At 41.9% G+C, this 21230-nt stretch overlaps 5 protein-coding genes across 5 annotated transcripts; 2 read left to right on the forward strand and 3 right to left on the reverse strand.

The window, feature by feature from the left end:
• Positions 1-107: 107 nt before the first annotated feature.
• Positions 108-13499, forward strand: BCR41DRAFT_387930 (hypothetical protein). The gene is made up of 35 exons (XM_022027941.1): positions 108-123; positions 236-1123; positions 1223-1388; positions 1541-1733; positions 1817-1858; positions 1964-2125; positions 2211-2692; positions 2786-2948; positions 3043-3237; positions 3327-3600; positions 3698-3844; positions 3940-4289; positions 4393-4536; positions 4646-4936; positions 5014-5244; positions 5341-5601; positions 5689-5974; positions 6084-6270; positions 6382-6513; positions 6598-6685; positions 6773-7085; positions 7187-7756; positions 7875-7926; positions 8027-9920; positions 10027-10363; positions 10500-10582; positions 10677-10757; positions 10860-11138; positions 11265-11386; positions 11467-11551; positions 11673-11787; positions 11874-12092; positions 12178-12438; positions 12554-12981; positions 13115-13499. The coding sequence occupies exons 2-35, from the start codon at positions 361-363 to the stop codon at positions 13376-13378; spliced, it is 9660 nt and encodes a 3219-aa protein (XP_021879299.1). The 5' UTR covers positions 108-123; positions 236-360; the 3' UTR covers positions 13379-13499.
• A 42-nt stretch (positions 13500-13541) lies between these two features.
• On the reverse strand, positions 13542-15213 carry BCR41DRAFT_387931 (WD40-repeat-containing domain protein). Its single transcript, XM_022027942.1, has 2 exons — positions 14953-15213; positions 13542-14854 (listed from the first exon to the last, which is right to left on the reverse strand). The coding sequence occupies exons 1-2, from the start codon at positions 15171-15173 to the stop codon at positions 13567-13569; spliced, it is 1509 nt and encodes a 502-aa protein (XP_021879300.1). The 5' UTR covers positions 15174-15213; the 3' UTR covers positions 13542-13566.
• A 72-nt stretch (positions 15214-15285) lies between these two features.
• Positions 15286-17717, reverse strand: BCR41DRAFT_357435 (hypothetical protein). The gene is made up of 6 exons (XM_022024902.1): positions 17560-17717; positions 17063-17146; positions 16665-16981; positions 16222-16542; positions 15755-16126; positions 15286-15613 (listed from the first exon to the last, which is right to left on the reverse strand). The coding sequence occupies exons 1-6, from the start codon at positions 17649-17651 to the stop codon at positions 15369-15371; spliced, it is 1431 nt and encodes a 476-aa protein (XP_021879301.1). The 5' UTR covers positions 17652-17717; the 3' UTR covers positions 15286-15368.
• Positions 17718-17852: 135 nt separating this feature from the next.
• Positions 17853-19087, forward strand: BCR41DRAFT_423731 (transmembrane protein 18-domain-containing protein; the record flags this gene model as incomplete). The annotated part of the gene is made up of 4 exons (XM_022030321.1): positions 17853-18281; positions 18398-18515; positions 18679-18827; positions 18957-19087. The coding sequence occupies 4 exons, from the start codon at positions 17853-17855 to the stop codon at positions 19038-19040; spliced, it is 780 nt and encodes a 259-aa protein (XP_021879302.1). The 3' UTR covers positions 19041-19087.
• On the reverse strand, positions 18955-19385 carry BCR41DRAFT_387933 (hypothetical protein). Its single transcript, XM_022027943.1, has 2 exons — positions 19173-19385; positions 18955-19010 (listed from the first exon to the last, which is right to left on the reverse strand). The coding sequence occupies exon 1, from the start codon at positions 19352-19354 to the stop codon at positions 19178-19180; it is 177 nt and encodes a 58-aa protein (XP_021879303.1). The 5' UTR covers positions 19355-19385; the 3' UTR covers positions 18955-19010; positions 19173-19177.
• Between the last annotated feature and the right edge of the window lie 1845 nt (positions 19386-21230).

Here is a 21230-nt window from a genome sequence, read left to right on the forward strand (position 1 = left end):
TCACTCTTAAACTGAAACAAACAGAATCTTTTTTTTTTGGGCGCTTATCTTGTTTCCGTGCTAAAAAAGCAGCCACCTGTCCCGCAGTTTCTACCAACCAAAAGCCTATCCTTGCGCCCCATTGTACGCGATATCTGAGCAGAGTTTTTTTTTTTTTTTTTTTTTTTTTTTTTAAAGTCTACCGCCCTTGTTTTAGCTAACACTAAACGTACACTGTTTCTTTTATACTCTCCAGAACTGACGTTGGTCTCACACGGACTGCCTCATAGAAAGAGAAAAAAGAAAGTCTGCCATCTATCGCGAAAAATAATCAAAAAAATCTAAAAATCAAAAACAAAAAAAAAGTGGGCTTGGCGTTACATGATGACCTCCTCGGATAAAGAGCCCATTGAGACAGGCTTTCAAGAACCTTCACTACTGTCGCCACTTCAACCTGAAGGAGAAGCTCCGCAGATGATCGTTAACCACCACCGCCAGTTATCGATACAAGCAAAGGGTGTTCCGAAAGACCATTCAACTGATGCTGTTACAAAAGCAGCAACGCTCGGTTTCGCTGGTGTTGGACATGAGGATTACATAGATGAGATCAACCATGAAGAAGACATAGAACACGTTGAAGGATTCTATGATGATGACACGACTTCCGAGAACGAGTTGCGACAGGCGAGCATGGTTGCTTGGGCTGAAACATCAGGAAATGGCAGCGATGTCATTGCTCAAAGCTCGGATGACTATGGTGATGACATGGACGATGGTCAAGACGATGAGGATGATGAGCTTGAAGACGATGACGACAACCTCTCAGAAGATACAGCCGACACTGATGATTTAGTTGAAAACCAAGGAAAGAACGACCACCACTACAATCGACCTATTCATCATGGTCCATACCCCAAATCTCGCCGGCAGGTCGAACAATTTAGAAGGAATCAGAATCGAACGAGTGTTTTGAGGAAAAGTCGTTTAAGGTTGCGGACAATCTCCAGTGCAGGCACACATACGGATTCAGCTGCAAAACCAGGTATCAACAGTGTCTTAAACCAGGATGGAATTTCAGAAGATTCCCCATCTCGACAGGCTTTTGTCCAGACATGTGATGATGTCGCGCTTATGCTTCGCCAAGGTAGTAATATTGTCTGTTGTAACAGCATAAAAAAGCACGACTTATTTGGTGGCATAAAGTTCCAGTTTTAATCCCAAAATACTCCATTAAATAACCCAGGTCCATTGCAGCACGGCCTTGAGATCATATATCGGTGGATCACACATGCCATAGATCGGAGGAGATCAGGAGAGATACCACCAGGCTGCCTTCAGACTGCCGAACAATTACAGCTTCTTGAAGGCATTTACTTTTCAACGTGGGCGAAGGAGCTACTTGAACGAAGGTAAAAAGTGCATAATGCTTTACTATTGGTGCTGGGCAGCTTCTAAAGATTCTAAACAATTACGTCTCCACTTCCTCCCTTATCTCTACTTCTCTAATTTTTTTTGTTTTTTTTTTTTTAAAAAAAAAAAAAAAAAAAAAAAAAAAAAATAGGCCTAGCTCCAACAACAGCCCAATCGTATTGTATTTGAAAGCCTATCTTCAGCTTGGTAGTTTGATCATTCAGCAAGATAACACGCTCCCAGAACCATACGCTCAAATTATGAGTGCTATGTTTGAACAGGACTACTTGGAAGTCCACAAAAGAAACTCCAAGCGTCCCTCTCGGCTGATGCATTTGGAAAGGGTAAAATACTAAGCCAAGTCAAAGGAATGTATATGATGCGTTTGCAATCTCCATTAACAATATATCTTTCATTTTAATTGTAGATTTCGCACTTTGACGTTTACTCGACTGAATATCCACCTGAGGTAAACTAATATACTGTATAGAGTAATTATCATGCAAAAAACGGTAATTCATAACCATTAAAGCTGAATGTATATCGTTTTTTCATCCATATAACCATGATATAGGATGATGAAGTACCTCAATTACAGCAAGACTTTCAAAGATCTTTTTCCATTTTTGGAGGGCTAGAAGCATGTATTCATGCGATTGAAGTCCACATGGAAAGCTCAGAGTGTGCTGAAGTAAAGCTACGGAACTTACTGCTGTTGCTCGGTTTGGTATCCAGAGTAAGTACGACAACACATGTGATACCTCGAAAAGAATGACCTAAAGTCCATATATATATTAACAAAGCCTTGCTGTTCCTCTCAGATCCCTGTGTCTGCTGGAGATTCCGATCAATCTCAGTTTTCCAAACTCACTGGATACTCAAGACGCCTAATGACGACCGTTCTAGGATATTTCCCCGATCATAACGACAGTTTTAGATCAATGAGTAAAGCTTCTGTTCAGGATGTCATCTCATTTGTGGGGATTTTTTTGCTTGAAAACTATCGCATACAAGCCCATCAGTCACATACAAATCAGGAAATTGATGAAGGATACGAAGATTTTGATCCAAGCGACCCAGTTTCCCGATCTAACCTTGGCGAGGTCAAGTTCGCAGATTTCAGACTTGAAATGGCTGTCAGGTTGATGAAAACCAGCCGCCTAGATTTGAGACTTGCAGGCTTGGCAGAACTTAAGGAAGTACTTCTCAGGATCCAGCGGTTACAGCATGGTAGGCCACGCTTACGCAGACGTTCAGATACAGACATGGATGCGCATATGGATACAGATAGGAAGCCAATCGAGTAAGTAATGTTCAGACAGCGAAAGTGAGGATGCTTGAGTCAAGTTCTGTACTTTTTTCCTGACATTATTCAAAATCGCCATGATTTAATTAGGCATCTCTGCTTAAGATTGCAAAGTATGAATATCGTCGCATGCATTTTTGGCTCCAATATTCATCTGGAGATTGTTCAGAGGAGCACAGATGTACTGGTGTTCATGGTGCATGCACGTGTACTTACTGCCAATGATATTGATCTGATTTGGGCAGCAGCTGGTGTAAGCATTTTAGCAGACCATCGCAAATTTACTTAGCTACACTATTTAACTGATCCACCATGCTAATCACTGGAATATATCATGTATAATGTAGGAAAATCAACATCGATCGATTGTCTATGGCGTCTACCAAGTTTTAGGCGAACTCAGCAGTAAACTTCCTCATGATTTCCTGAAAAGCCTCTTCCAAAAGTTGCAGGCGGTTCATTTAGCAAATTGGGATCAACAATTGTTAGACCTCTCCCGATCGCTTTTCAATGCTATAGTTCAGCGCTCGAGATCCGGACCAGTAAGGGAGCTATTTTTTTTATAAATGGTGGGCACGATAAACCCATTGGCTTCTATTACTAATTCGAATATCATGATGTATAATTACAGGAAGATGGTTCCATCTCCTTGATACCATATGAGACGCTCCTGAACGTCCTGAGAAACTCGACTCCGTCGCTAAATACAAGAGAAGATCCTTCGTTGGTCTCCGTCCCAAGTAATCGAGACGTCATTGGCGGTATTGCATATCTTCTTAAGGAGGGTCTTGGAGTAGGTCCATCGCCTCAGGACTGCGCACATCTTATTGAATTGTGCATACAGGACTTAAAAAAAAATCACCCTGGAGCAATTTGGAGTTTACAGGTTATACAGAGCGTGTTTGGTAAGACATAAGAATATGTTTTAGAAGTGTCCTAGGCGTGATTTTTAGCTCGGTATGACATGGAGGACTCATCAACATCGTTTACTCAATTGAATAGAGAGCCATTTCCCAAATGGTGAAAACGAAGGACTGTTATTTTATGAGCAATCCTGTGCTTCACTGTCAGACCTCTTCATCGCCAATCTAAAAGCCTATACGTTGGCTCTGAAAACACTTCCTCCAACTCCAAGTCCGACAGTGTCTGGTAATTAGTTGTACACAATTATTAGATTGTAAAGTGTTATCTGTGTCATTTTCCAAGCTTCTTAATGACTATAAATGTTGCTTCAAAATAATTAGCCTTTTTGCCGTTATCTACGCTTCAAAACTCTCAAGACTATTGGCGAGGACAGCAACTCAAAATAAGGCTTGATTTTCTAAAAGTGATGGCACGGCTATACCCAGTCTACTGGAACTCTTCAGATTTGGCAGACACTCTTTGGAGTAGTCTCATCGTTGATCCTATAGGCATCCAGGAACAGGATGAGGCTTTTATCTGTCTGGAGTCCATGAATGAGCCCCATTTTGTCGAGTATGTATACGAGAAGTTACTCCCTACCCTTGAGATTGCCAGAATCACTCAGAGAGCATGGCACTGTGTGCAGCGCTACTTCCTTCTTCTTAATTGGAATAAAGGGAAACTTATAGCGGTAGGTGCTATGATAAAATGTTAGTGATAATGCTACTGTTATTGGAACGCTCAGCTGATGCTTTTTTCTTTATATATTTATTATTCTATTGTATTAAAAATAGAGTGACATGTCGAACGATAACTCGCCAGCGTTTGTAGTCCTTGCTTCACTCTATGGGATGGACTTGATTTGGGAAATTGCTTTGCATGCACAGACGCCTACTGTCGGCACGTATGCGATTGATTTCTTATCATCTTTGATAAGGGTAATGCAAGCTTATGCATTGAAGATACTTTAGATAGTGATGGTTTCGAATACTAGGCTCACTCTGTATAGTGTACTAAAATATTAACCGCTACCATCATCATTACTAGGCGCATCCTCGACAAATTGAAAGCCCCGTGCCTGAAGAAATTTACAAATTTCGCGAAGGACTTGTTGAAACGTGCGTTGACCATCTGGTCAAATCCTCAGATCAATTGAGCAGTAGTGACAATATGAATATGTTGGATGTTTCACTTGTGTTTGAACGGTGTATCGGTACTTTAAAAGCATTTTTGATGGCTTGCAGTTCAGAAAGAGTTGATAGTGCAGCAAGACCTGAGATGCATGGAACACTAGATGAAGAAGCCATGCTCACTATCAGGGTTAACTCAGGAATAAATGTAAGCCAACCTTATTGCGAAAAATCTGTTAAAGGCAAACAACTTAACGCCCCTAATATATTAAACGCCTATAATAGTTTCAAGTGTCCGTTCACCCTTCAGGGACTTTGGCTTCACTAAGGCGCGCCGTTGCCAATAAACTTCATTGTAGTGATCAAGAGGAAGTCCGATTGTTCTCGCTCGGTAAAGATTTTTCAATGGCGTGGGACGGAAGAACACTGGAAGAGCTGCAAGTTGAGAATGGCCAGTCATTCCTTGCGTCCAAGCGCACAATACCTTCAACCTCAACACACTCTGTCGAAACAGATGTATGTTGATGTTTTCAAATGGTTGTATTCTGTATAACTTCTCGAACATTTACACTAGCTACTAACGCATAATTTCATGATTCAAAACCACTATAGAAGAAGTTGCCCATAGATCTTTTACTGATGCCTGACTTCTTTGAAAGAGTGCGTCAAATTTTCTTATTGGACGAAAAGTATGCTGCGCAAGCATGGGAAGTCGTAATTAGGCTTCCTACGAGTCCTGTTCTGATTCGTTCGTTCGAACAACTGCAGGACGGTTTGGATTGGACTACGTTGATGGATGCGCGGTCTCCATTTCTCTTGCTTTACTCGTTACAGATTATCAACTCAATGGTCAAGCGAGACCAGGGATCTCAGGTATGCATACAGAAGAGGTTCGCAAAATCACTAATGTAGGCGGACTAGATAGCTGATACTTTTATCTGGATACCATAATTACAATAGGATCAAACAAATCAACAATGGATAAGGCGTTTCGTAAATCTTGGCGGTCAGAAATACTTGACAACACTGTTAATGTCTGATTCAGGGCTTGGTGCGACAAATTCCAGCCTCACGTCCCGTAAAGCCTTGGCCTTGATGTTGAAAGTTTTGGTCCGCCTTACAAACTCATCTGAAACCGAATTCGGTCGTGCGACAGATACAGATGGGGTTACAGCTGCTACGTTCTTAAACAGATTGGTTTCTGAGATATTGACATCTGCTTCACGTGAAGATGGTTCCAATCCCAGTAAGGCCTTTATGTTTAATTAATATGCGATTTTATGACGGGTCTCTGGTAGTAAAGACGAGTCCAATGCTTAAGCTTACTCTAATACATTTGGGCCGACATCTAATAGACGATCAGAGTATTGTTCTTAATGCTGCGACTCTCATCTCACATCTATGCACCGGACCCATGGGGTGGCATCATTTCCACACTGGGCCTGATGTTCGCTCCTTGATTTTCATTTCTATGGTCCAGAGCGACTCAACACCTATCCGAGAGACTGTATTAGATATGGGTCGAAGGTTCTGCTTACAAGTGTAAGCATATTCTATCTTTATCTTACGATGGCTACTTCTGCTTATTGAATACTCTATCCTCAAATTTACTTTCTTGCTTCTGATAAAAACCAATCAAATGAATTTACTTAGTAGGGACATCCAACCTTCAGATGTACCACCGGTCATGTTTTTCCTGGACATAATCCAGTCATTCTTACCAGTCTCGAAAGAGTATGAGGGCAATTGTTCTGAGCTCTTCGAGTTTTTTGAGATCATTGCAAGGTAAAGCCATCTTTTGTATCAATCATTATAGCATCCAAATAGTAAATTTCTTCAACTGCCCTAACGACTGCTTATAAATTTTAGGGAGGCGATTCATTATTGCACAGAGGAATATTACAGTGCTTTATACTCAAGACTTTTGAGAATCATCATGGAGCATCCGTCATCAGAAGTAATATACTCTTCATATATGTCATTTTGAATTACTGCGCTTACTCTTACGGTATCCATCTAATTAATGGATAATTCAATGATTTAGGATATTTCATTATCAAACGAGGATACTGTCCTGCTTGGAATGCTCAAAGTAGCGACGGCTATGATCAGCACGGAGCCGAAGTTGAAGCACCAAGTCGTTGATTTTACAGTCATCGACTATATTTTTGACGAGTGTCTTTTCCCACAGTCGCCCAACGCTCAATCATTGGACCATCCTACGATGCCAACCATGGCTAAATGTCAAAGTGAGGGATCGCGATCTGCTGCTTTTGGGTTATTGGAGGAGTACGCTCGTGGAGAGCCAGAAATCCTGCGCCATGTTATCACAAAGACTCGTCTACTGTTTGATCGAGGTAATGTCCAAAGCCGTAAAGTTAGATGGTTTAATGGATGGTTTCACTCAGCCAGCAGTATACTACCTACATTAATGAACGGATATTCTCTTATGTTTTAGGTTTAGAAATGGAGGATCAGTGGGGGTACGACCCTCAGTTGACCAAGAGGGCTAGCTGTGGATTCGTTGGACTTCAGAATCTTGGGGCAACATGCTATGTAAATTCCCTTATGCAACAGTTTTACATGAACAAGGAGTTCAGATATGGAATATTAGATGCCCCAATCGATGAGATGGAGGCAGACAAACACGACACATTGCTTTATCAGCTCCAGGTTTTATTTGGCAACCTTCAGGAGAGTATTAGGCGAGCATATAATGCATATGGTTTTTGTTACGCTTATAAAGATTGGGATGGCAACCCAATGAATGTAGCAGTGCAAATGGATGTTGACGAGTTCTTCAGCATTCTGTTCGACCGCCTCGAAAACAGCGTGAAGAGTACACCACAAGAAGAGCTGTTTAAGAAGCAGTACGGCGGTAAACTGGTTCAACAAATCAAGTCTAAAGATTGTGAGCATGTTTCACAACGAGAGGATAGCTTCTTCTCAATACAATGTGAAGTCAAGAACAAGAAGTCTCTAGAAGAAAGCCTGCAGCTGTATGTTCAAGGCGAGATTCTCGATGGAGGTATTACATGATGTCTTTACTCTTTGAAGCGATCATTCATTTATTGAGTTGTTTATGACATTTATTCAGTATCTGATACCGTGTGGACGGTTATTCCAATCTCTATCTCATACAATAGACAACAAGTATAAATGTTCAAGCTGCGACAAACATGTGGATGCTATCAAGCGGTAAGGAGAAATTCTTGTTGTCAATACAATTGATACTTTTGGTATTTATTCGATATCCTTATACAGTGGGGGCCCTTACTTTTGATGTAATGTAATTTAGAGCCTGTATCAAAGAGCTACCACAAAATTTGATTCTACATCTCAAACGATTCGATTATGACATGGACACCATGCGAAGGATCAAAATTAATGACCACTTTGAGTTCCCCATGCGACTTGATATGGAGCCATATACGCTCGATTATTTGGCACGGAAAGAGCAAGTTCAAGAAGGTGGTTCCGCATCACCGTCAACACAGCCCATTTCGGGGAATAGCAATGCAGCCGCCTTTCAGTATAACCTCGTTGGCGTTCTTGTCCACACTGGGACCGCTGATTCGGGACATTATTATTCTTACATCAAGGACAGAGAAAGAAATAGCTTTGGAAGTGAGAATGAACGATGGTATTTCTTCAATGACTCTAGAGTTGAAGAGTTTGACCCAAGTGACATTCCCGCAAAAGCTTTTGGAGGTACAGAGTTCATTCCAATGGATGCGTCGCCTTATCTCAAGTCCCAATCACGATCAACCACAAAACCCTACAGTGCATATATGCTGTTCTATGAGCGATCAGATATTGTACCTTCAGCATCAGATATTGTGTCTTCAGGAGTTGTACCTGCTGACATTAGGCATGGTGTCATCAAGGAGAATACTTCTTTGTTAAAAGACTTGGCAGTATTTGATCGCCAATATTATCGATTCGTGTGGGACCTGTTCAACCTGTACAAAACAACCTCAACACCGGTCGGGAATGGCGATAGCGCAACAGATTCGCTTGATTTCCTATCGATGCAGTATGGGCTGGACTTTTTCTTTTATGTCCTAATCCATGCCCGTGATGTTGATCAAGAGCTTCAGCAGTGGACACGGTTCTTGCCATCGCTGCTTGTACTCTATCCTAGTAAATGCGCTACATTCATACGAAGCTTGGCGGATAACCAGACGCTCCTGGCGAGTGTTCTCTTGGCCTGTCCTATTACACAAGTTCGTGAGGCAGTCATTGATCTCATTTACGAAGCACTGCATGGTTTGCGAGGGGAAAGTAGACATGACTATGGACTAATTGAGTGGGCGAATTTTAAGACGAGTGAGATGGAAACTCAGGTGGCAGATAGAGACAAGAGCAATGGCGATGGTTGGATGTGCGCACAAGGATCACCTATTTGTAGGCTCATCACAACTCTACTTCAAATACTTCCAGAGGCGCGTGCAAACTGGAGGAATTTTGACGAGTACTTCAAGCTCTTATACAACATCACACAGCTGGGCCGGGCAGAGCGAATCTTTATGGTGCGTGAAGGGTATATCTCAGAGCTGATTGACCTATATACCTACGATGAGAGAAACGACTCGAAGAAAAAGAAGATGGGCGATAAATTCACTAAACCATCCTTCCGTTACTTGATCCTAACTGTCCATGAATTGGTTACTACCTGTGATGTAATCCGATCATACGAAGCTCTTGAGCGGGACCAGGAACAGCGAATAGCACATGGCCGAAGTGGTAGCCAAGTGTCCCGGAAATCGTCAACTTCATCTGCATCAACATCGTCAGCCACTTCAAGCCTAAGCTCAGAGGATGTCAATGAGGATATTGTGCGTGATCCTAATGAGTCACCGGAGCTAGATAATATCGCAATATTATCGCGAGCAGATCTTAACGCACTCTTTTCATCCCATGCACCGCATGGGAACCCCGAGCGCTCGCCATTTTTAATCTCGAAGATGATTCAAGATCACATTGACACAGCTATTATTGCCAGGCTAGTGAGTCACCTCTCTAGTCACCATGGTCTAGGTAACCGCCTCTTAGGATCACTCTCGACTGCCTTAAACTATGCCAACGAGGACCAATTTTCAGTTATAATACAGATCTTTAAAGAACTGGTGCTATTTGAAGATGATCAACTCGAGAACCGAGTTGAGTTTATCCTCATGCAGCTAGTCAAGGTACTGCGTTATCTCATTTGGACTACAACGTGCCTAAGTATGTGGGTACTGTTGAAAGATTTTTGAACATGCTCTTACTGTTATATTTTTCTTCCAATGTGTACAGGTCCTTGATCATACACCTCAGCATTCAGTAGCGTATGATTGTCTCGATTTCTTCCGTACAATCTCAGATTATGGCCAATGTGGACGATTGGCGCAAGCATGGTTACTGCGGAATAGCCGAGCATGGCTTCAAGAGCTGCTACTAATGCAGAATGATTCAGAGACGCGGTTACGTGCACGCTTATTCTATATGGAACTTTTAAGCTCAGAACGTGCATTTAATGGTTGGAATGACCAGGAAGCAGCAGAAGCACAGACGCGACATTTCGAAGAACTCTTGCAATTAATGGGGGCCATCCCTGAGTTGTTGGCTTACTATCCAGATCATATGAGGAAAGGTGGGTCTATTAGTTTTTTTCTTTTATAAATGCTTCCAGTGCATACTTAGCTAGAGAATACTCCGATATACGACAAACTTCTGCATATGTTCCATTCTTGTATTTACTTTTATTTTATTGTATTTTATTTGTTTAGATGATGATCCTGACGGATGGAAACTTGTAGAGTACTTCAAAGCGTTGACAGAACTAGTCCGGAGTGACGCTGAAAGGATTAAGGTATTGCTCAAAGACTATAGACAGAGATATGTCTTGAAAATCTGTCTCCGATCCTAATACCTGTGGTTATTTATTATTTCGCCGCTGCACATAGTTTACTCCAAGCTGGAAGTTGTTTATTGACATTCTGTCAAAGATTGACTCAGAACAAATCAAACTGGACTATGATAAGAAGGTACATTAGGTTCAGGCTGCATGCCATGTCGTCCACGCGATTCTATACCTTTAAGAACGAGATACTGAACAAAGGCATTTTCCCTTTTATGATCGATTTTAGGAAATGATGATCTTCTGGGAAAAGATCATGACTGAAAACCAGGAATTGAACATGCGACTAGCATCCTATAAACCATTGGGCACGCTACTTCGAAAGTTTTTTGTGTGTCTTCAGCCCAACCCAACCAATCTGCAATTTCACCGGGAAACCCTTCCTATATACTTTGGTCTCGTACTTCGCTTTAGCAGGCTCCAACCTGCTTTTCATACCGAATGGGTGCATTGTCACAACTTCACTTGGGCCCTTGGTGCAATGAAGTGGGGAGTCTTCACTCAATATGTAAATCGGAGCTTCATGGCAAAACTACTTTACCGCGCTTTCTAACGATTACAATGGGTACAAATATGAGCACGAACACGAGCATGGGTTGACTTATGTATTCTTTTCACTTATTTGTTCCCATAGTGCCCTAGGGAGCTTGATGAGCTACTTGTCTTTACACTTTCAGAATTTCCTCCTTACCGACAAGAGTGTTGGAGAGCGTTGTCTGCGCCAGATACCCCAAGATTCTACGCTCAGTTCATGCAGTAGGTGATACCATACATTGGGCATCTCATTTTACAATGTAAACAAACTGCAAGGCTTAACATGGTTTCTCTCCGCTTAGGATCGCTCGAGCGATGTTCGAAGCTGAAAATGAAATGGCTGGCGCTTTGTTTTATCAGCATCGCGGCCTCGTGCATTTGACTGAGGTATGATATCGAATGCTGTGCCGCAACAGTTTTTGCATGCACATGTTGCCATAGCTAGAAAATACTTTGTATCTAAACGTACATTATTTTGGATCAAATATCTCCTTCTAAACATCTATAGATAATTCAAAAAGGCGACCAGCCCGAAGCAAACGAGGATGAGTTTTTTGCTGTTGATGCTCTCGTGCTTTTGAGCGACTACCTTTGCCGAATGACTGTTTGCCGTAACACTGCAGGTAAATGAATTGATCGGTATCGAAAAGATAAATGCAACATGGTCTAGCTAGATGGCTAAAATCAATGCTTTCTTTTCTGATTGCAGCATTTGCAGAAGCTATGGACCATTGGAGCAACATCTACATCGCTATCAAAATACTTATGGGTAATTTGATGTGGACAGCTCCTTTTAATGTGTATACAGCCTCGGTCACAATTTTGACCGTGATTGCGAGTGAGGCTACAGAGTCTCAGGCGGCGTCAATCTTGGATCTTTTGGATAAAGCACACCATGAATTACGGGATAGTGTATTGGAAGCGGAAAGTAAGTAAAACTTTAAAAAAGATCGCCCAGCCTGAGATACAACATGAAGTCCCTATAAAATACTAATTCCTTCCACCATTCGCAGTTCAAACATGTTTTGGAGGGCCTAACTCTCCATATACTCAATATGGAGTACTTGAATCACGACCAGCCATTCCCAATGTGCGCTCGCCCCCTATGAGGATAGGTCCTCTTATCGTGATGCACTCGGAGCTGTACAAACGTCTCGGTGATACAGCTGCTAAACAGGTGTTGGATGAATGGTTCATGCCTTACTGGACAATGGCCCGAGCAGCATGTAGTCTAGCTGATGGCCATGAGAATCAGAAAAAATCCATTGACCTAGGTAAGCGCCAATTCTCTTTCCTCATTTCATTATTGATTTTGAAATTTTCCCTTGGGATAGCGAAGAAACATGTCACTCAAACAACCTCATCTTTGGGTTAATTAAATGCTCCTAGCTGCTCTAATGGCTCTAGAGCAACTTGATGTGGGCTGCCTTCTTCATATGGATGTTTTATGTGAGGCCATAGTCAACGCTGATAACGCTGATAAACTGCTACTGTTTAAGAATTCCAATGTGGCGCTGTTCATGAAGCGATTCCTGAAGCGTGAAAAATATCTTACCAGTCTGAACGAATCTTCTCGGCTGAGCGCTTGTGCATTGCTTTTGAAGGCTATTGATTTGGAGCAATCATTTCGAAAATCCATCGCAGACGAAAGCTTTACCAAAGCAGAACATGTTTTAAAAAGGATCGTAGTCCTTGAGGAGTCCCAATCAGGCTACAAAGATCAACAACAGGCTAGAGACAGCGATATGAACAGTGATATGGACAACAACAACGGCCCTCCTTTGGCTCCTGATCAAGATTGTCAAGACCTTATTATTGTAAGTTCACTTTATGCTTTTAATTATTGGACGGAAAAGAGAGCAGATATTAAGTCCTTTGAGTTGAATGACTGGATAATGATAATGAATGACGTTTGTTTCCCAAATGTTCGCCTCAAACCCTGATAACTAGGCCTTACAAAACATTGTAATTCTCGATATTGATGCACGTGATGAGATTTCAGAAGACTCTGCTCGTTTAAGGCGATTACAGGAGAATATCTATGAAGCTCTACCTCGAGTACCAGAAAAATACAGCTCTAGCATGTCAAGATTCCTGCCGGTACCACCAACAACAACGTCATCTAATGTACTAAAACCTGTAGAGAATCAAGATGCGAGTGGGAACAATAGTGGAGCAGAAGATCCAAGTGTTATGACTGGGATTACTGGATAGGCCCCTCATCTTGATGAAGAGCTGGCAACAGTGATGGAGAAGAAGGCTACTGAGCCGACAGAATAACAGTACTTTTAGTTGAATTAATGCATAGTGGAGTTAATCAGTTTTTCATATGTACATTAATAAAAAATTATATATCTATATATAAAAAAAATGTGATGAAAAGCTGTATAATTTTATACATTTCAAATATCTATCGCCATACTGGTGGCATTGTGAAAGTTACAATTGACCCAAGTACGTACGGTCTTGTCAAAGCTACAGCTCACTAGCATATTTCTATGATAGTCCATGTATAGACCTCTGACAACGGAAGTATGGCCCTCCAGAGTTCTAATAATGGCTTGCTCATGGCTTTGTTTAGTCCCGCGTGTTCCTGCAACAGTAGCTACCGCGGCACCATCATCGGCATTGTTCACTTGCAAGCAGTAAATTTTGTGGTCGTTTCCGGTGACATAAAAATATTTGCCAGTCCGATCCCAGACATGTCGAGGGGTCGAGAACCCATCTGTAGGGACGCCATAGTAGTTGAAAAGCTGCAATGCAGAACCAGTTCGAAACAAGATCTGGCGACCTGTTGGGGAATCAGTTGAAACCAAGAGGTAACCACCATTATTGTGAGGAGAAGCCGAGATCTCCATGGGGGTAAACGAGACCCAGTTATCGTTGTTGAGGTTCATGTTGTACTTTGTGACGGAGTAATCACTTAGATTAATATAGTGCAAGTAGTTGTCGTCTCTTGTTCCAACTACAGCCGTAGGTGGACGAGTTTCATTGCAGATGCCATTGTCCACACTGCTGACGCCAGAGTTTGAAGGCCAAGGAAGGACACAAAGACTCTCGACAGCGCCCTTGAACGTCAATGTCTTGTCAAGGACATAACGAGGGAGTCTTTTCTCTTGACTCCTATTATTTGTCTCTTCTTCTTCAATTGCCTTGTAGATACGGACCGTCTTGTCATGGGAGGCAGTGATAATTCGGGATCCGTCCATGGCGAATTTGGCCCGCACGACAAACTTGGCATGATCCTTAAAGATTTGATGTTCTTCACCCAAAACTGTGTTAGTCAAGACAACAGTCTTGTCCATAGCACTGGTCAACATCAATTCTGGGAATAGTGGATGGAAATCAATATCGAGAGCTACACCACTATGAGGTTGCCAAATCTTGAAGACCTCTCCTGGTTGATGGTCACCATGGTCATTAGTGTTTTGTTGTTGTTGTTCAATGGTATTCTTTTGTTTGAGCATTGTAAACTTCACTGTCCGATCTGCAGCAGCGGTGACGAGAGCAGGGATGAACTTGACTGTCATCGAAGGATCCTGATCGAGATCTTGCCATGTAGGGGCCACAGCCACTTGTGCTGTCCTGGCAAAGATAATATTCACTGAATGTAAATTTTGAATTACTTCGTCCGCTGTGTCGGGCATCGAGCCATCTCCTGGAGCTGATAAATCTTGCTCCTCTATTGAGCTATATATGTCGTTTTTTTTTTATATAAAAACCGATGTTAAAATATAAAACATTCTGCTTATAAACTGTGTTGTGCTTTATGATGTCTTCTTTTTTACCTTGGTAAGTTAAGTTGTCCAAGTTGGTTATGCAGTTGCGACATACGAATATCCGTTAGGACTTCAATAAGAGGTTTAGGTGGAGGGGTGCTTTGTGGAATATCCTCCAACACAACTTTTGCCTCGTTCTCGAATGCTTTCAGCGCATCATTGTACCCCTGGCTCTGCAGGAAATTTTGGACCATAAGATGAGCATCACTCACAAGCCGTCTATATTCCATTTTTTTTTTTTTTCTGTGAATGATGTTTTTAATGTATGAGAATTGCTTTTTTAAAAAAAAAATGCTTTTTCCATGTCAAGGACCAGGTCACATATTCATGTGCGTGTCATGCATTGGTATTTGGTGGCGTTTTTATTACACTAAAAAAAGGGGTAATGGAAGTGTGCGCTGCAATTTTTTTTACGACTATATTATTTAAAACTGCATTGCAGAGAGCTCCCAGAGGTAGGCACCGAGCAGCTTGGTACCCTCGATATAGTTGGAGCGATCCAGCTTCTCGTTGATTGAGTGGGCTCCATCAGAGGATCGACCCATGGGCAATAGGAGGACGTTCTTGTTAAGAGCATCCTGGAAGGTCAAAGTAACGGGGATGGAACCACCCTCACGAGTCAAGTCAGGCTTAACTTTGTATACACGCTCTACAGCCTTCGCAGCAGCCACTATTTCATCATAAAAAAAAAGAATTAAAAAATAAAATGAAGATTAAAGGCTCCGTTAAGGAAAAAAAAAAAAAAAAAAAAAAAAAAAGACACGTCTAATTACGTTTATTGAAAACAAATGATGTTTGTTCATTTTCTTACCATAGTTAGGATGCTCAAAAGAGGCGACCCAAGGCTTTCCAGCATGAAGACACTCGACTTCGATACAGTTCTTAGAACCGAGCTTAGCAAATTCCTCCTTGATGTACTTGATGACACAGGCATCAATCTTCTCAGGGACCATGTTGGGCACAGAACGAATTGAGAACTTTCCAATAACCTTGGCAGGAATGACAGTTTTGGCTCCTGCAGCAGAAAATGCTCCCTCGATTCCATGAAGCGAAAGAGAGGGGTAGCGCCAACGACCTTTCAAGGCATCAATGTGGTTATCATGAATGGTGTTCTGAGCATCAATGGCATTGTGAAGAGTGCTCAAATTGAAGTCCAAAGGAGGGTAGGAAGCCTCTTCGGCATCTATAATCGCACGTGTCGCAATATTAATATAAGGAAATTGCAACGAATGTTGGCATTTGATCTCCAGATTATTTCTTTTTTTTTTTTTAACATACCAGTTAGCGGAGCAACGTCGTCCATGATACCAGGGATGAGGATCTCGCCCTGAGGACTGACAAGCTTGGAAAAGATATGAGCCAAGTCGGTCATGGGCTCATGAACAGTACCACCGAAGACACCGGAGTGAAGATCACGACCAGGTCCCTTAATAGCAACCTTGTAGTAAGAGATTCCACGGAGACCATAAGTGATGCAAGGCTTGCTATCACCAAGCCAGTAGTTGTCAGAGATGCAAACAGCATCAACATCCTTGAACCAGCCCTTTGCCTCTGCAATAATCACATCATCCAAGCCTTCTGATCCATTCTCTTCCATTCCTATCCCAATAAAATAGAATAGAATAGAATAGGACATATATATTTAGCTAAACGGTCGGGTAACCAGGTGATTAGGCTTGCCTTTTACATATTTTTCGCCAGGATGTCGGAATGAATCTTACCCTCAAAGCACATGCGGAGATTGACGGGAAGCTCAAGCCCCAGCTTCTGATGAGCCTCAATAGCGTTCAGCCAGCCAAGAATAGGACCTTTATCATCGGTGGAGCCACGTCCGACAAGCTCGCCCTTCTCATTCTCAACCAATTCGAAGGGCTCTGTAGCCCAACCATCCTCTTTAAGGGCAGGCTGCACGTCGTAATGTCCATAAACCAAGATAGTCTTCTTGGCGGGGTCACGTCCATAGGCACCCAAAACAATGGGAGGAAGCTGAAGAGTATGTCCATCCATGATATGAGTGCCGGGGTCACGAATTTCATACCTTTTAGAAAATTTAGTAAGTTTTGAGACAAATTTTTTTCCCAGGAACACTCACAAGCCTCTTCTGCATTTTGTGACTTACTCAACATTGAGGCGCTTCAACTCCTTCTGGACCCACTCGCCCATGCGGAAGACTTGTGGACGCAGGGAAACATCGGAGCTCACACTAATTAAAAAAAAAAAAAAAAAAAATCAATTGCCATTATAATGGCGTGCTCCTTGGGAATTGAGACGATTTGATATAACCTTCTTTTGCTTTCGCATTTTTTATTATTTTGTCCAGACAAATGTATTTCTTGAGCAAAAGATGGCATGAGAGAATTGTAGCTGTAGCTTTTGTGTTTTCTATATCCTTTCCTTTTCCTTTCTCTTTCCCTTTCCCTTTCCCTTTCCCTTTCCCTTCCCTTTCTTTTTTCATTTCTTTTCCCTTTTTTTCCTTTTCTTTCCTTATTTCACATGGATAATGCACTGTAGGCGAAAGGGTTTGCTGAGTAGTGTTATGGTAAAGGGACACACATGCACTCTCAATAATAAAAAGCATTATGGATTAACAAAGATGGTACAGAAAAAAAAAATTACCTAGGAATAGCAACAACATCACGGAGACGTTCCACGTAGATATTCTGGTCCTTATCGACTTGAGCGAAGAACTGGTTGAGTTGTGCATCCATGATGAGAAGATAATATCGGGTGGAATAAACTGTATTGGAATGTGTCGAAGAAAGAGAAGGAAAAAGAAAGAAGGGTACGAGAACCGTGGGAAGTCAGAAGCAAAAAAAGGAAAAATCCACCCGCCGCGCCACGTCACCTGATGTTAATAAAAAAAAAAAGAGATGTACACCACATTTGGTTCGCAATGCATAAAGATGTCAATGGCATCGCTTCTGAACATTTCCGAAATGTCATCAGGAATATCAGCAGAAGCTGAAAGAGCAGCAGCAGGAGCATCGGGCGGGACGCAAGGTACTTCACAGTTCTGGGACGACTTCTGGAACACGCTCTACCAGTTCACACACCCGTTCTCGTCTACATTCTTTGACTCACTCTTCAGCGACATTGATGCGGACAGCCAGGAGGCCATCTTAACCAAACCACAATCGCCTGATGCACAAGCTACCGGAGCTGCCACAGTAGAATCAAACGCAAAACTTCATTTCAAGGACGCTAGCTCCTTCAATAAGTTTTGGCATGGACTACAGAAGGGAAAGCTCCACCATGATAGTCAGCTTAACACTCCACTTGATCACGCAAAAGCCGCATGGGCTGACTTTATAGCCGCCTCCACTGGGTTCGTTTCATCTGTAAGCGCTATATGTATCTACCTTTTCATCTTTTATCAAACTCCTCATATATACAAATGAGTGAGACTGATGTCCATTCTATTCATAATTTCTTCTCCCATCTCGCCAATATCTAGATTGAGTGGCAACAAACATGGATCCTATTGATTTTGACACTACATCTTTGTATATTTGTGACAATTATACTACTACGCAACAAACCCAACGCTCTCGCTGCCACGCTCCTTTGTACTAGTAAGATTTACACTGTTTGATACAAAATTCTTTTTTTTTTTTGTAACCAGAGTTTTTGTCCCACGGAGAGAGACAAGGAAGTTGCCCCAAAGAAAGCTGTAAAAAGAAATATCGATGTTTATTTTATTTTATTTTTCACTCGGCTCATTGTATTTTGTAATAGTCGTTTTTGCTGCACTGTCAGAGCCACTCAACAGAATCGGAAACCGGCATTGGCAGGTGTTTTCTGATGATAATTACTTTGACGAGCACGGCGTTTTTACAAGCCTAGTCTGGGCTGGACCCCACATTAGCAATGCTTTTCTGGCAGTGGTAAGTAATACATTAATTTTTTTTTTATTTTTATTGGATTTTGCTATAGTCAATTTCATGCTTATCGTGTGATTTTCTCAACTGATGAATTCTTTTTTTGTTCCAACTATACTGCCATAATGCGTCCAGATTTTTCTATTAAAAGCTACTGCTACGATGTTGATCAAGGTGAAAAAGGCTCAACTTCAGAGTCAATATAAAAAACGTAAATGATAAATGATAGCAAATAGTTTAGTGATCCCTACCAATGAACCATAGCCTTTTTTTTTTTTTTTTTTTTTTTTTTTTTTGATATTTTTACCATATAAAGCATATAAAGCATGTAAAGCATATAAAGGTACTCACATATTTCAAACATAGACAGGCATCAGAGCATCTAAGAAGACCGTCTTACATCCTCTTATATCAAAGTCTGAATCTACGAACACTGCCCCCATTAATGCCTCCAACACGTCTCCAAACAGCTTGTCAAAGTGCATATCTTTCAAGCGCCTATCTGACTCTACTTCTGCATTGATGCGGGCCATTTTTTGATGAAATCTTTTCCCTTTTCCACCACTGATATATTGACATAGTCCAAGTTGATAAAGGATTTTCCCGAAGGAGTCATTCGAAACACTGAGCCTTGGGTGCTGCCCTTCCAAATAATGCGTCCAATATAAGACCGTGATAAAGCCCATCAACGCATCACCTAAAAATTCAAGTCTTTCGAAATCATGCGATTGAAGTATGAAGGCTTTTTGAAGAATCGCCTTGTTCTTAAAAGTGTACCTTAAAGTAGTCTCGACTTCCTCAACATCTTGATCGCTCAGTGGTCCCGGTTCTGTTGTGCTATACAGAGCTGCGGATATTGGGTTTTTTTTGAAAGCCTTGGTTAAATCTTTCCATCGATTAATTTGTGGGAAAACACCATCCCCGATCAAATCTTTCACAACTCGAAGAGCTAAATCAAATCCTCCTGCAGATGTGATCTTGATCAGAGCGTTTAGAAAGAACGGCTGTATTTCTTCTGGATTGAATGCGCCTCCAGATATTTGCATAAGCCGAGTCTTAATATCTTTAATACAGTGGCTATACCACACCCGTCGTTTGGTAAGAGCACCCGGTCCACCAGGTATGGTTACGAATGCTTCTACTGCTAGCAATAAACTGAGAATTGCTCTTCCTAAGCCTCTGCAGAATGAGATCCCGGTAAATGATATTGGCCTCAATGAGACTCCTTGTATTAAACCAAGCTTCATACAAAGAAGCAGGGCAGCGTGGCAAATCGCCATGCCTTGCTTTATGTAAAAGTCTGATTCTACCTTGGTAAAGCTCGATTGCCACCATATAGTGATATCGCATATGTAACCCCATGGAACTATGTCTCCATGGTCCAAATGCCTAAAGCGAACATCTAATGGCGAAGCCTTGTTGGGATAAGCAGAAGGTGAGGGTGGATGAGATCCCATGAATGAAAGAAGATAGTCCCTTGCCTGCATAAATAACGCAAAGACGTGGAATTGATCGTCGCTTCTATGGAGCTCCGTTTCTTTAAACATCTGCATAGCCGCATTGATTTCTCTTAATGTAGCAGCATCATCGTCAACAATGGCCTTTTCTGTTGGATTAATAACGTCGTAATGATGAAGAGGAGGATGACAGCGCAAGGCAGAGCTATCTTCTCTGCTATGGGAGGTCTTCGTGCTCGATTTTACAGGGGCTGGCTGTAAGTCAAGCACACCCAACTTGTGTAATCGCTTGCAGACTTCAACTGAGAGATGGAGCTTGGCCTTGAGCTTTGAATAATGTGGACCTGACGAAAGTGACTGGAAAGGCGCTCCATCAGGAAGGAGAACACTGACGTACCAGTTGTTAAACTTGTTAGGGACTGGAAAAAAGCTGAACTGTGGTTCGAGGACGGATGGTTGTGAGCTCAAAGTAGAAGTGACTGCAGAAGTATTGAGAATAAGTATAGAAGAATTACGAGGAGGCGCAGCAGAAAAAAGCGGAGTGGTTGGGATTGTCAATGTCGAGCAGTATTCGTTCAGGAGAGACAACCCAGTAAACAAAGAAAGATAGGCACCACTGCTTGGAATAGTATACAACACGCTATCAGTGGAGATACTAACGTTAGCGCTGACAGCGCTAATGCTAGCGGAGGTATTCGAGGAAGAGACTGTAGCGTTCGCTTCATTAGCTCCATCTAATAATGATGAAGTGGAGGTGGCAGTAAAAGTAGCTGTGCTTGTTTCTCCAGAGAAGATATTGTCTCCAGTAAAAGCTCTTTTACTAGAATCAGCATAGAGATGATCTGTAGCCTTTCTTTTCGACAACATGCTTTTCGCAAGAAAAAACAAACAAAAGCTATTAAACTACTGAAGCGATAAGTACAATCAATACCCTCAAAGCCTTCACCAACAA

This window comes from Lobosporangium transversale (genome assembly GCF_002105155.1).
Source record: "Lobosporangium transversale strain NRRL 3116 chromosome Unknown BCR41scaffold_30, whole genome shotgun sequence".
NCBI classification, from domain to species: Eukaryota; Fungi; Mortierellomycota; class Mortierellomycetes; order Mortierellales; family Mortierellaceae; genus Lobosporangium; species Lobosporangium transversale.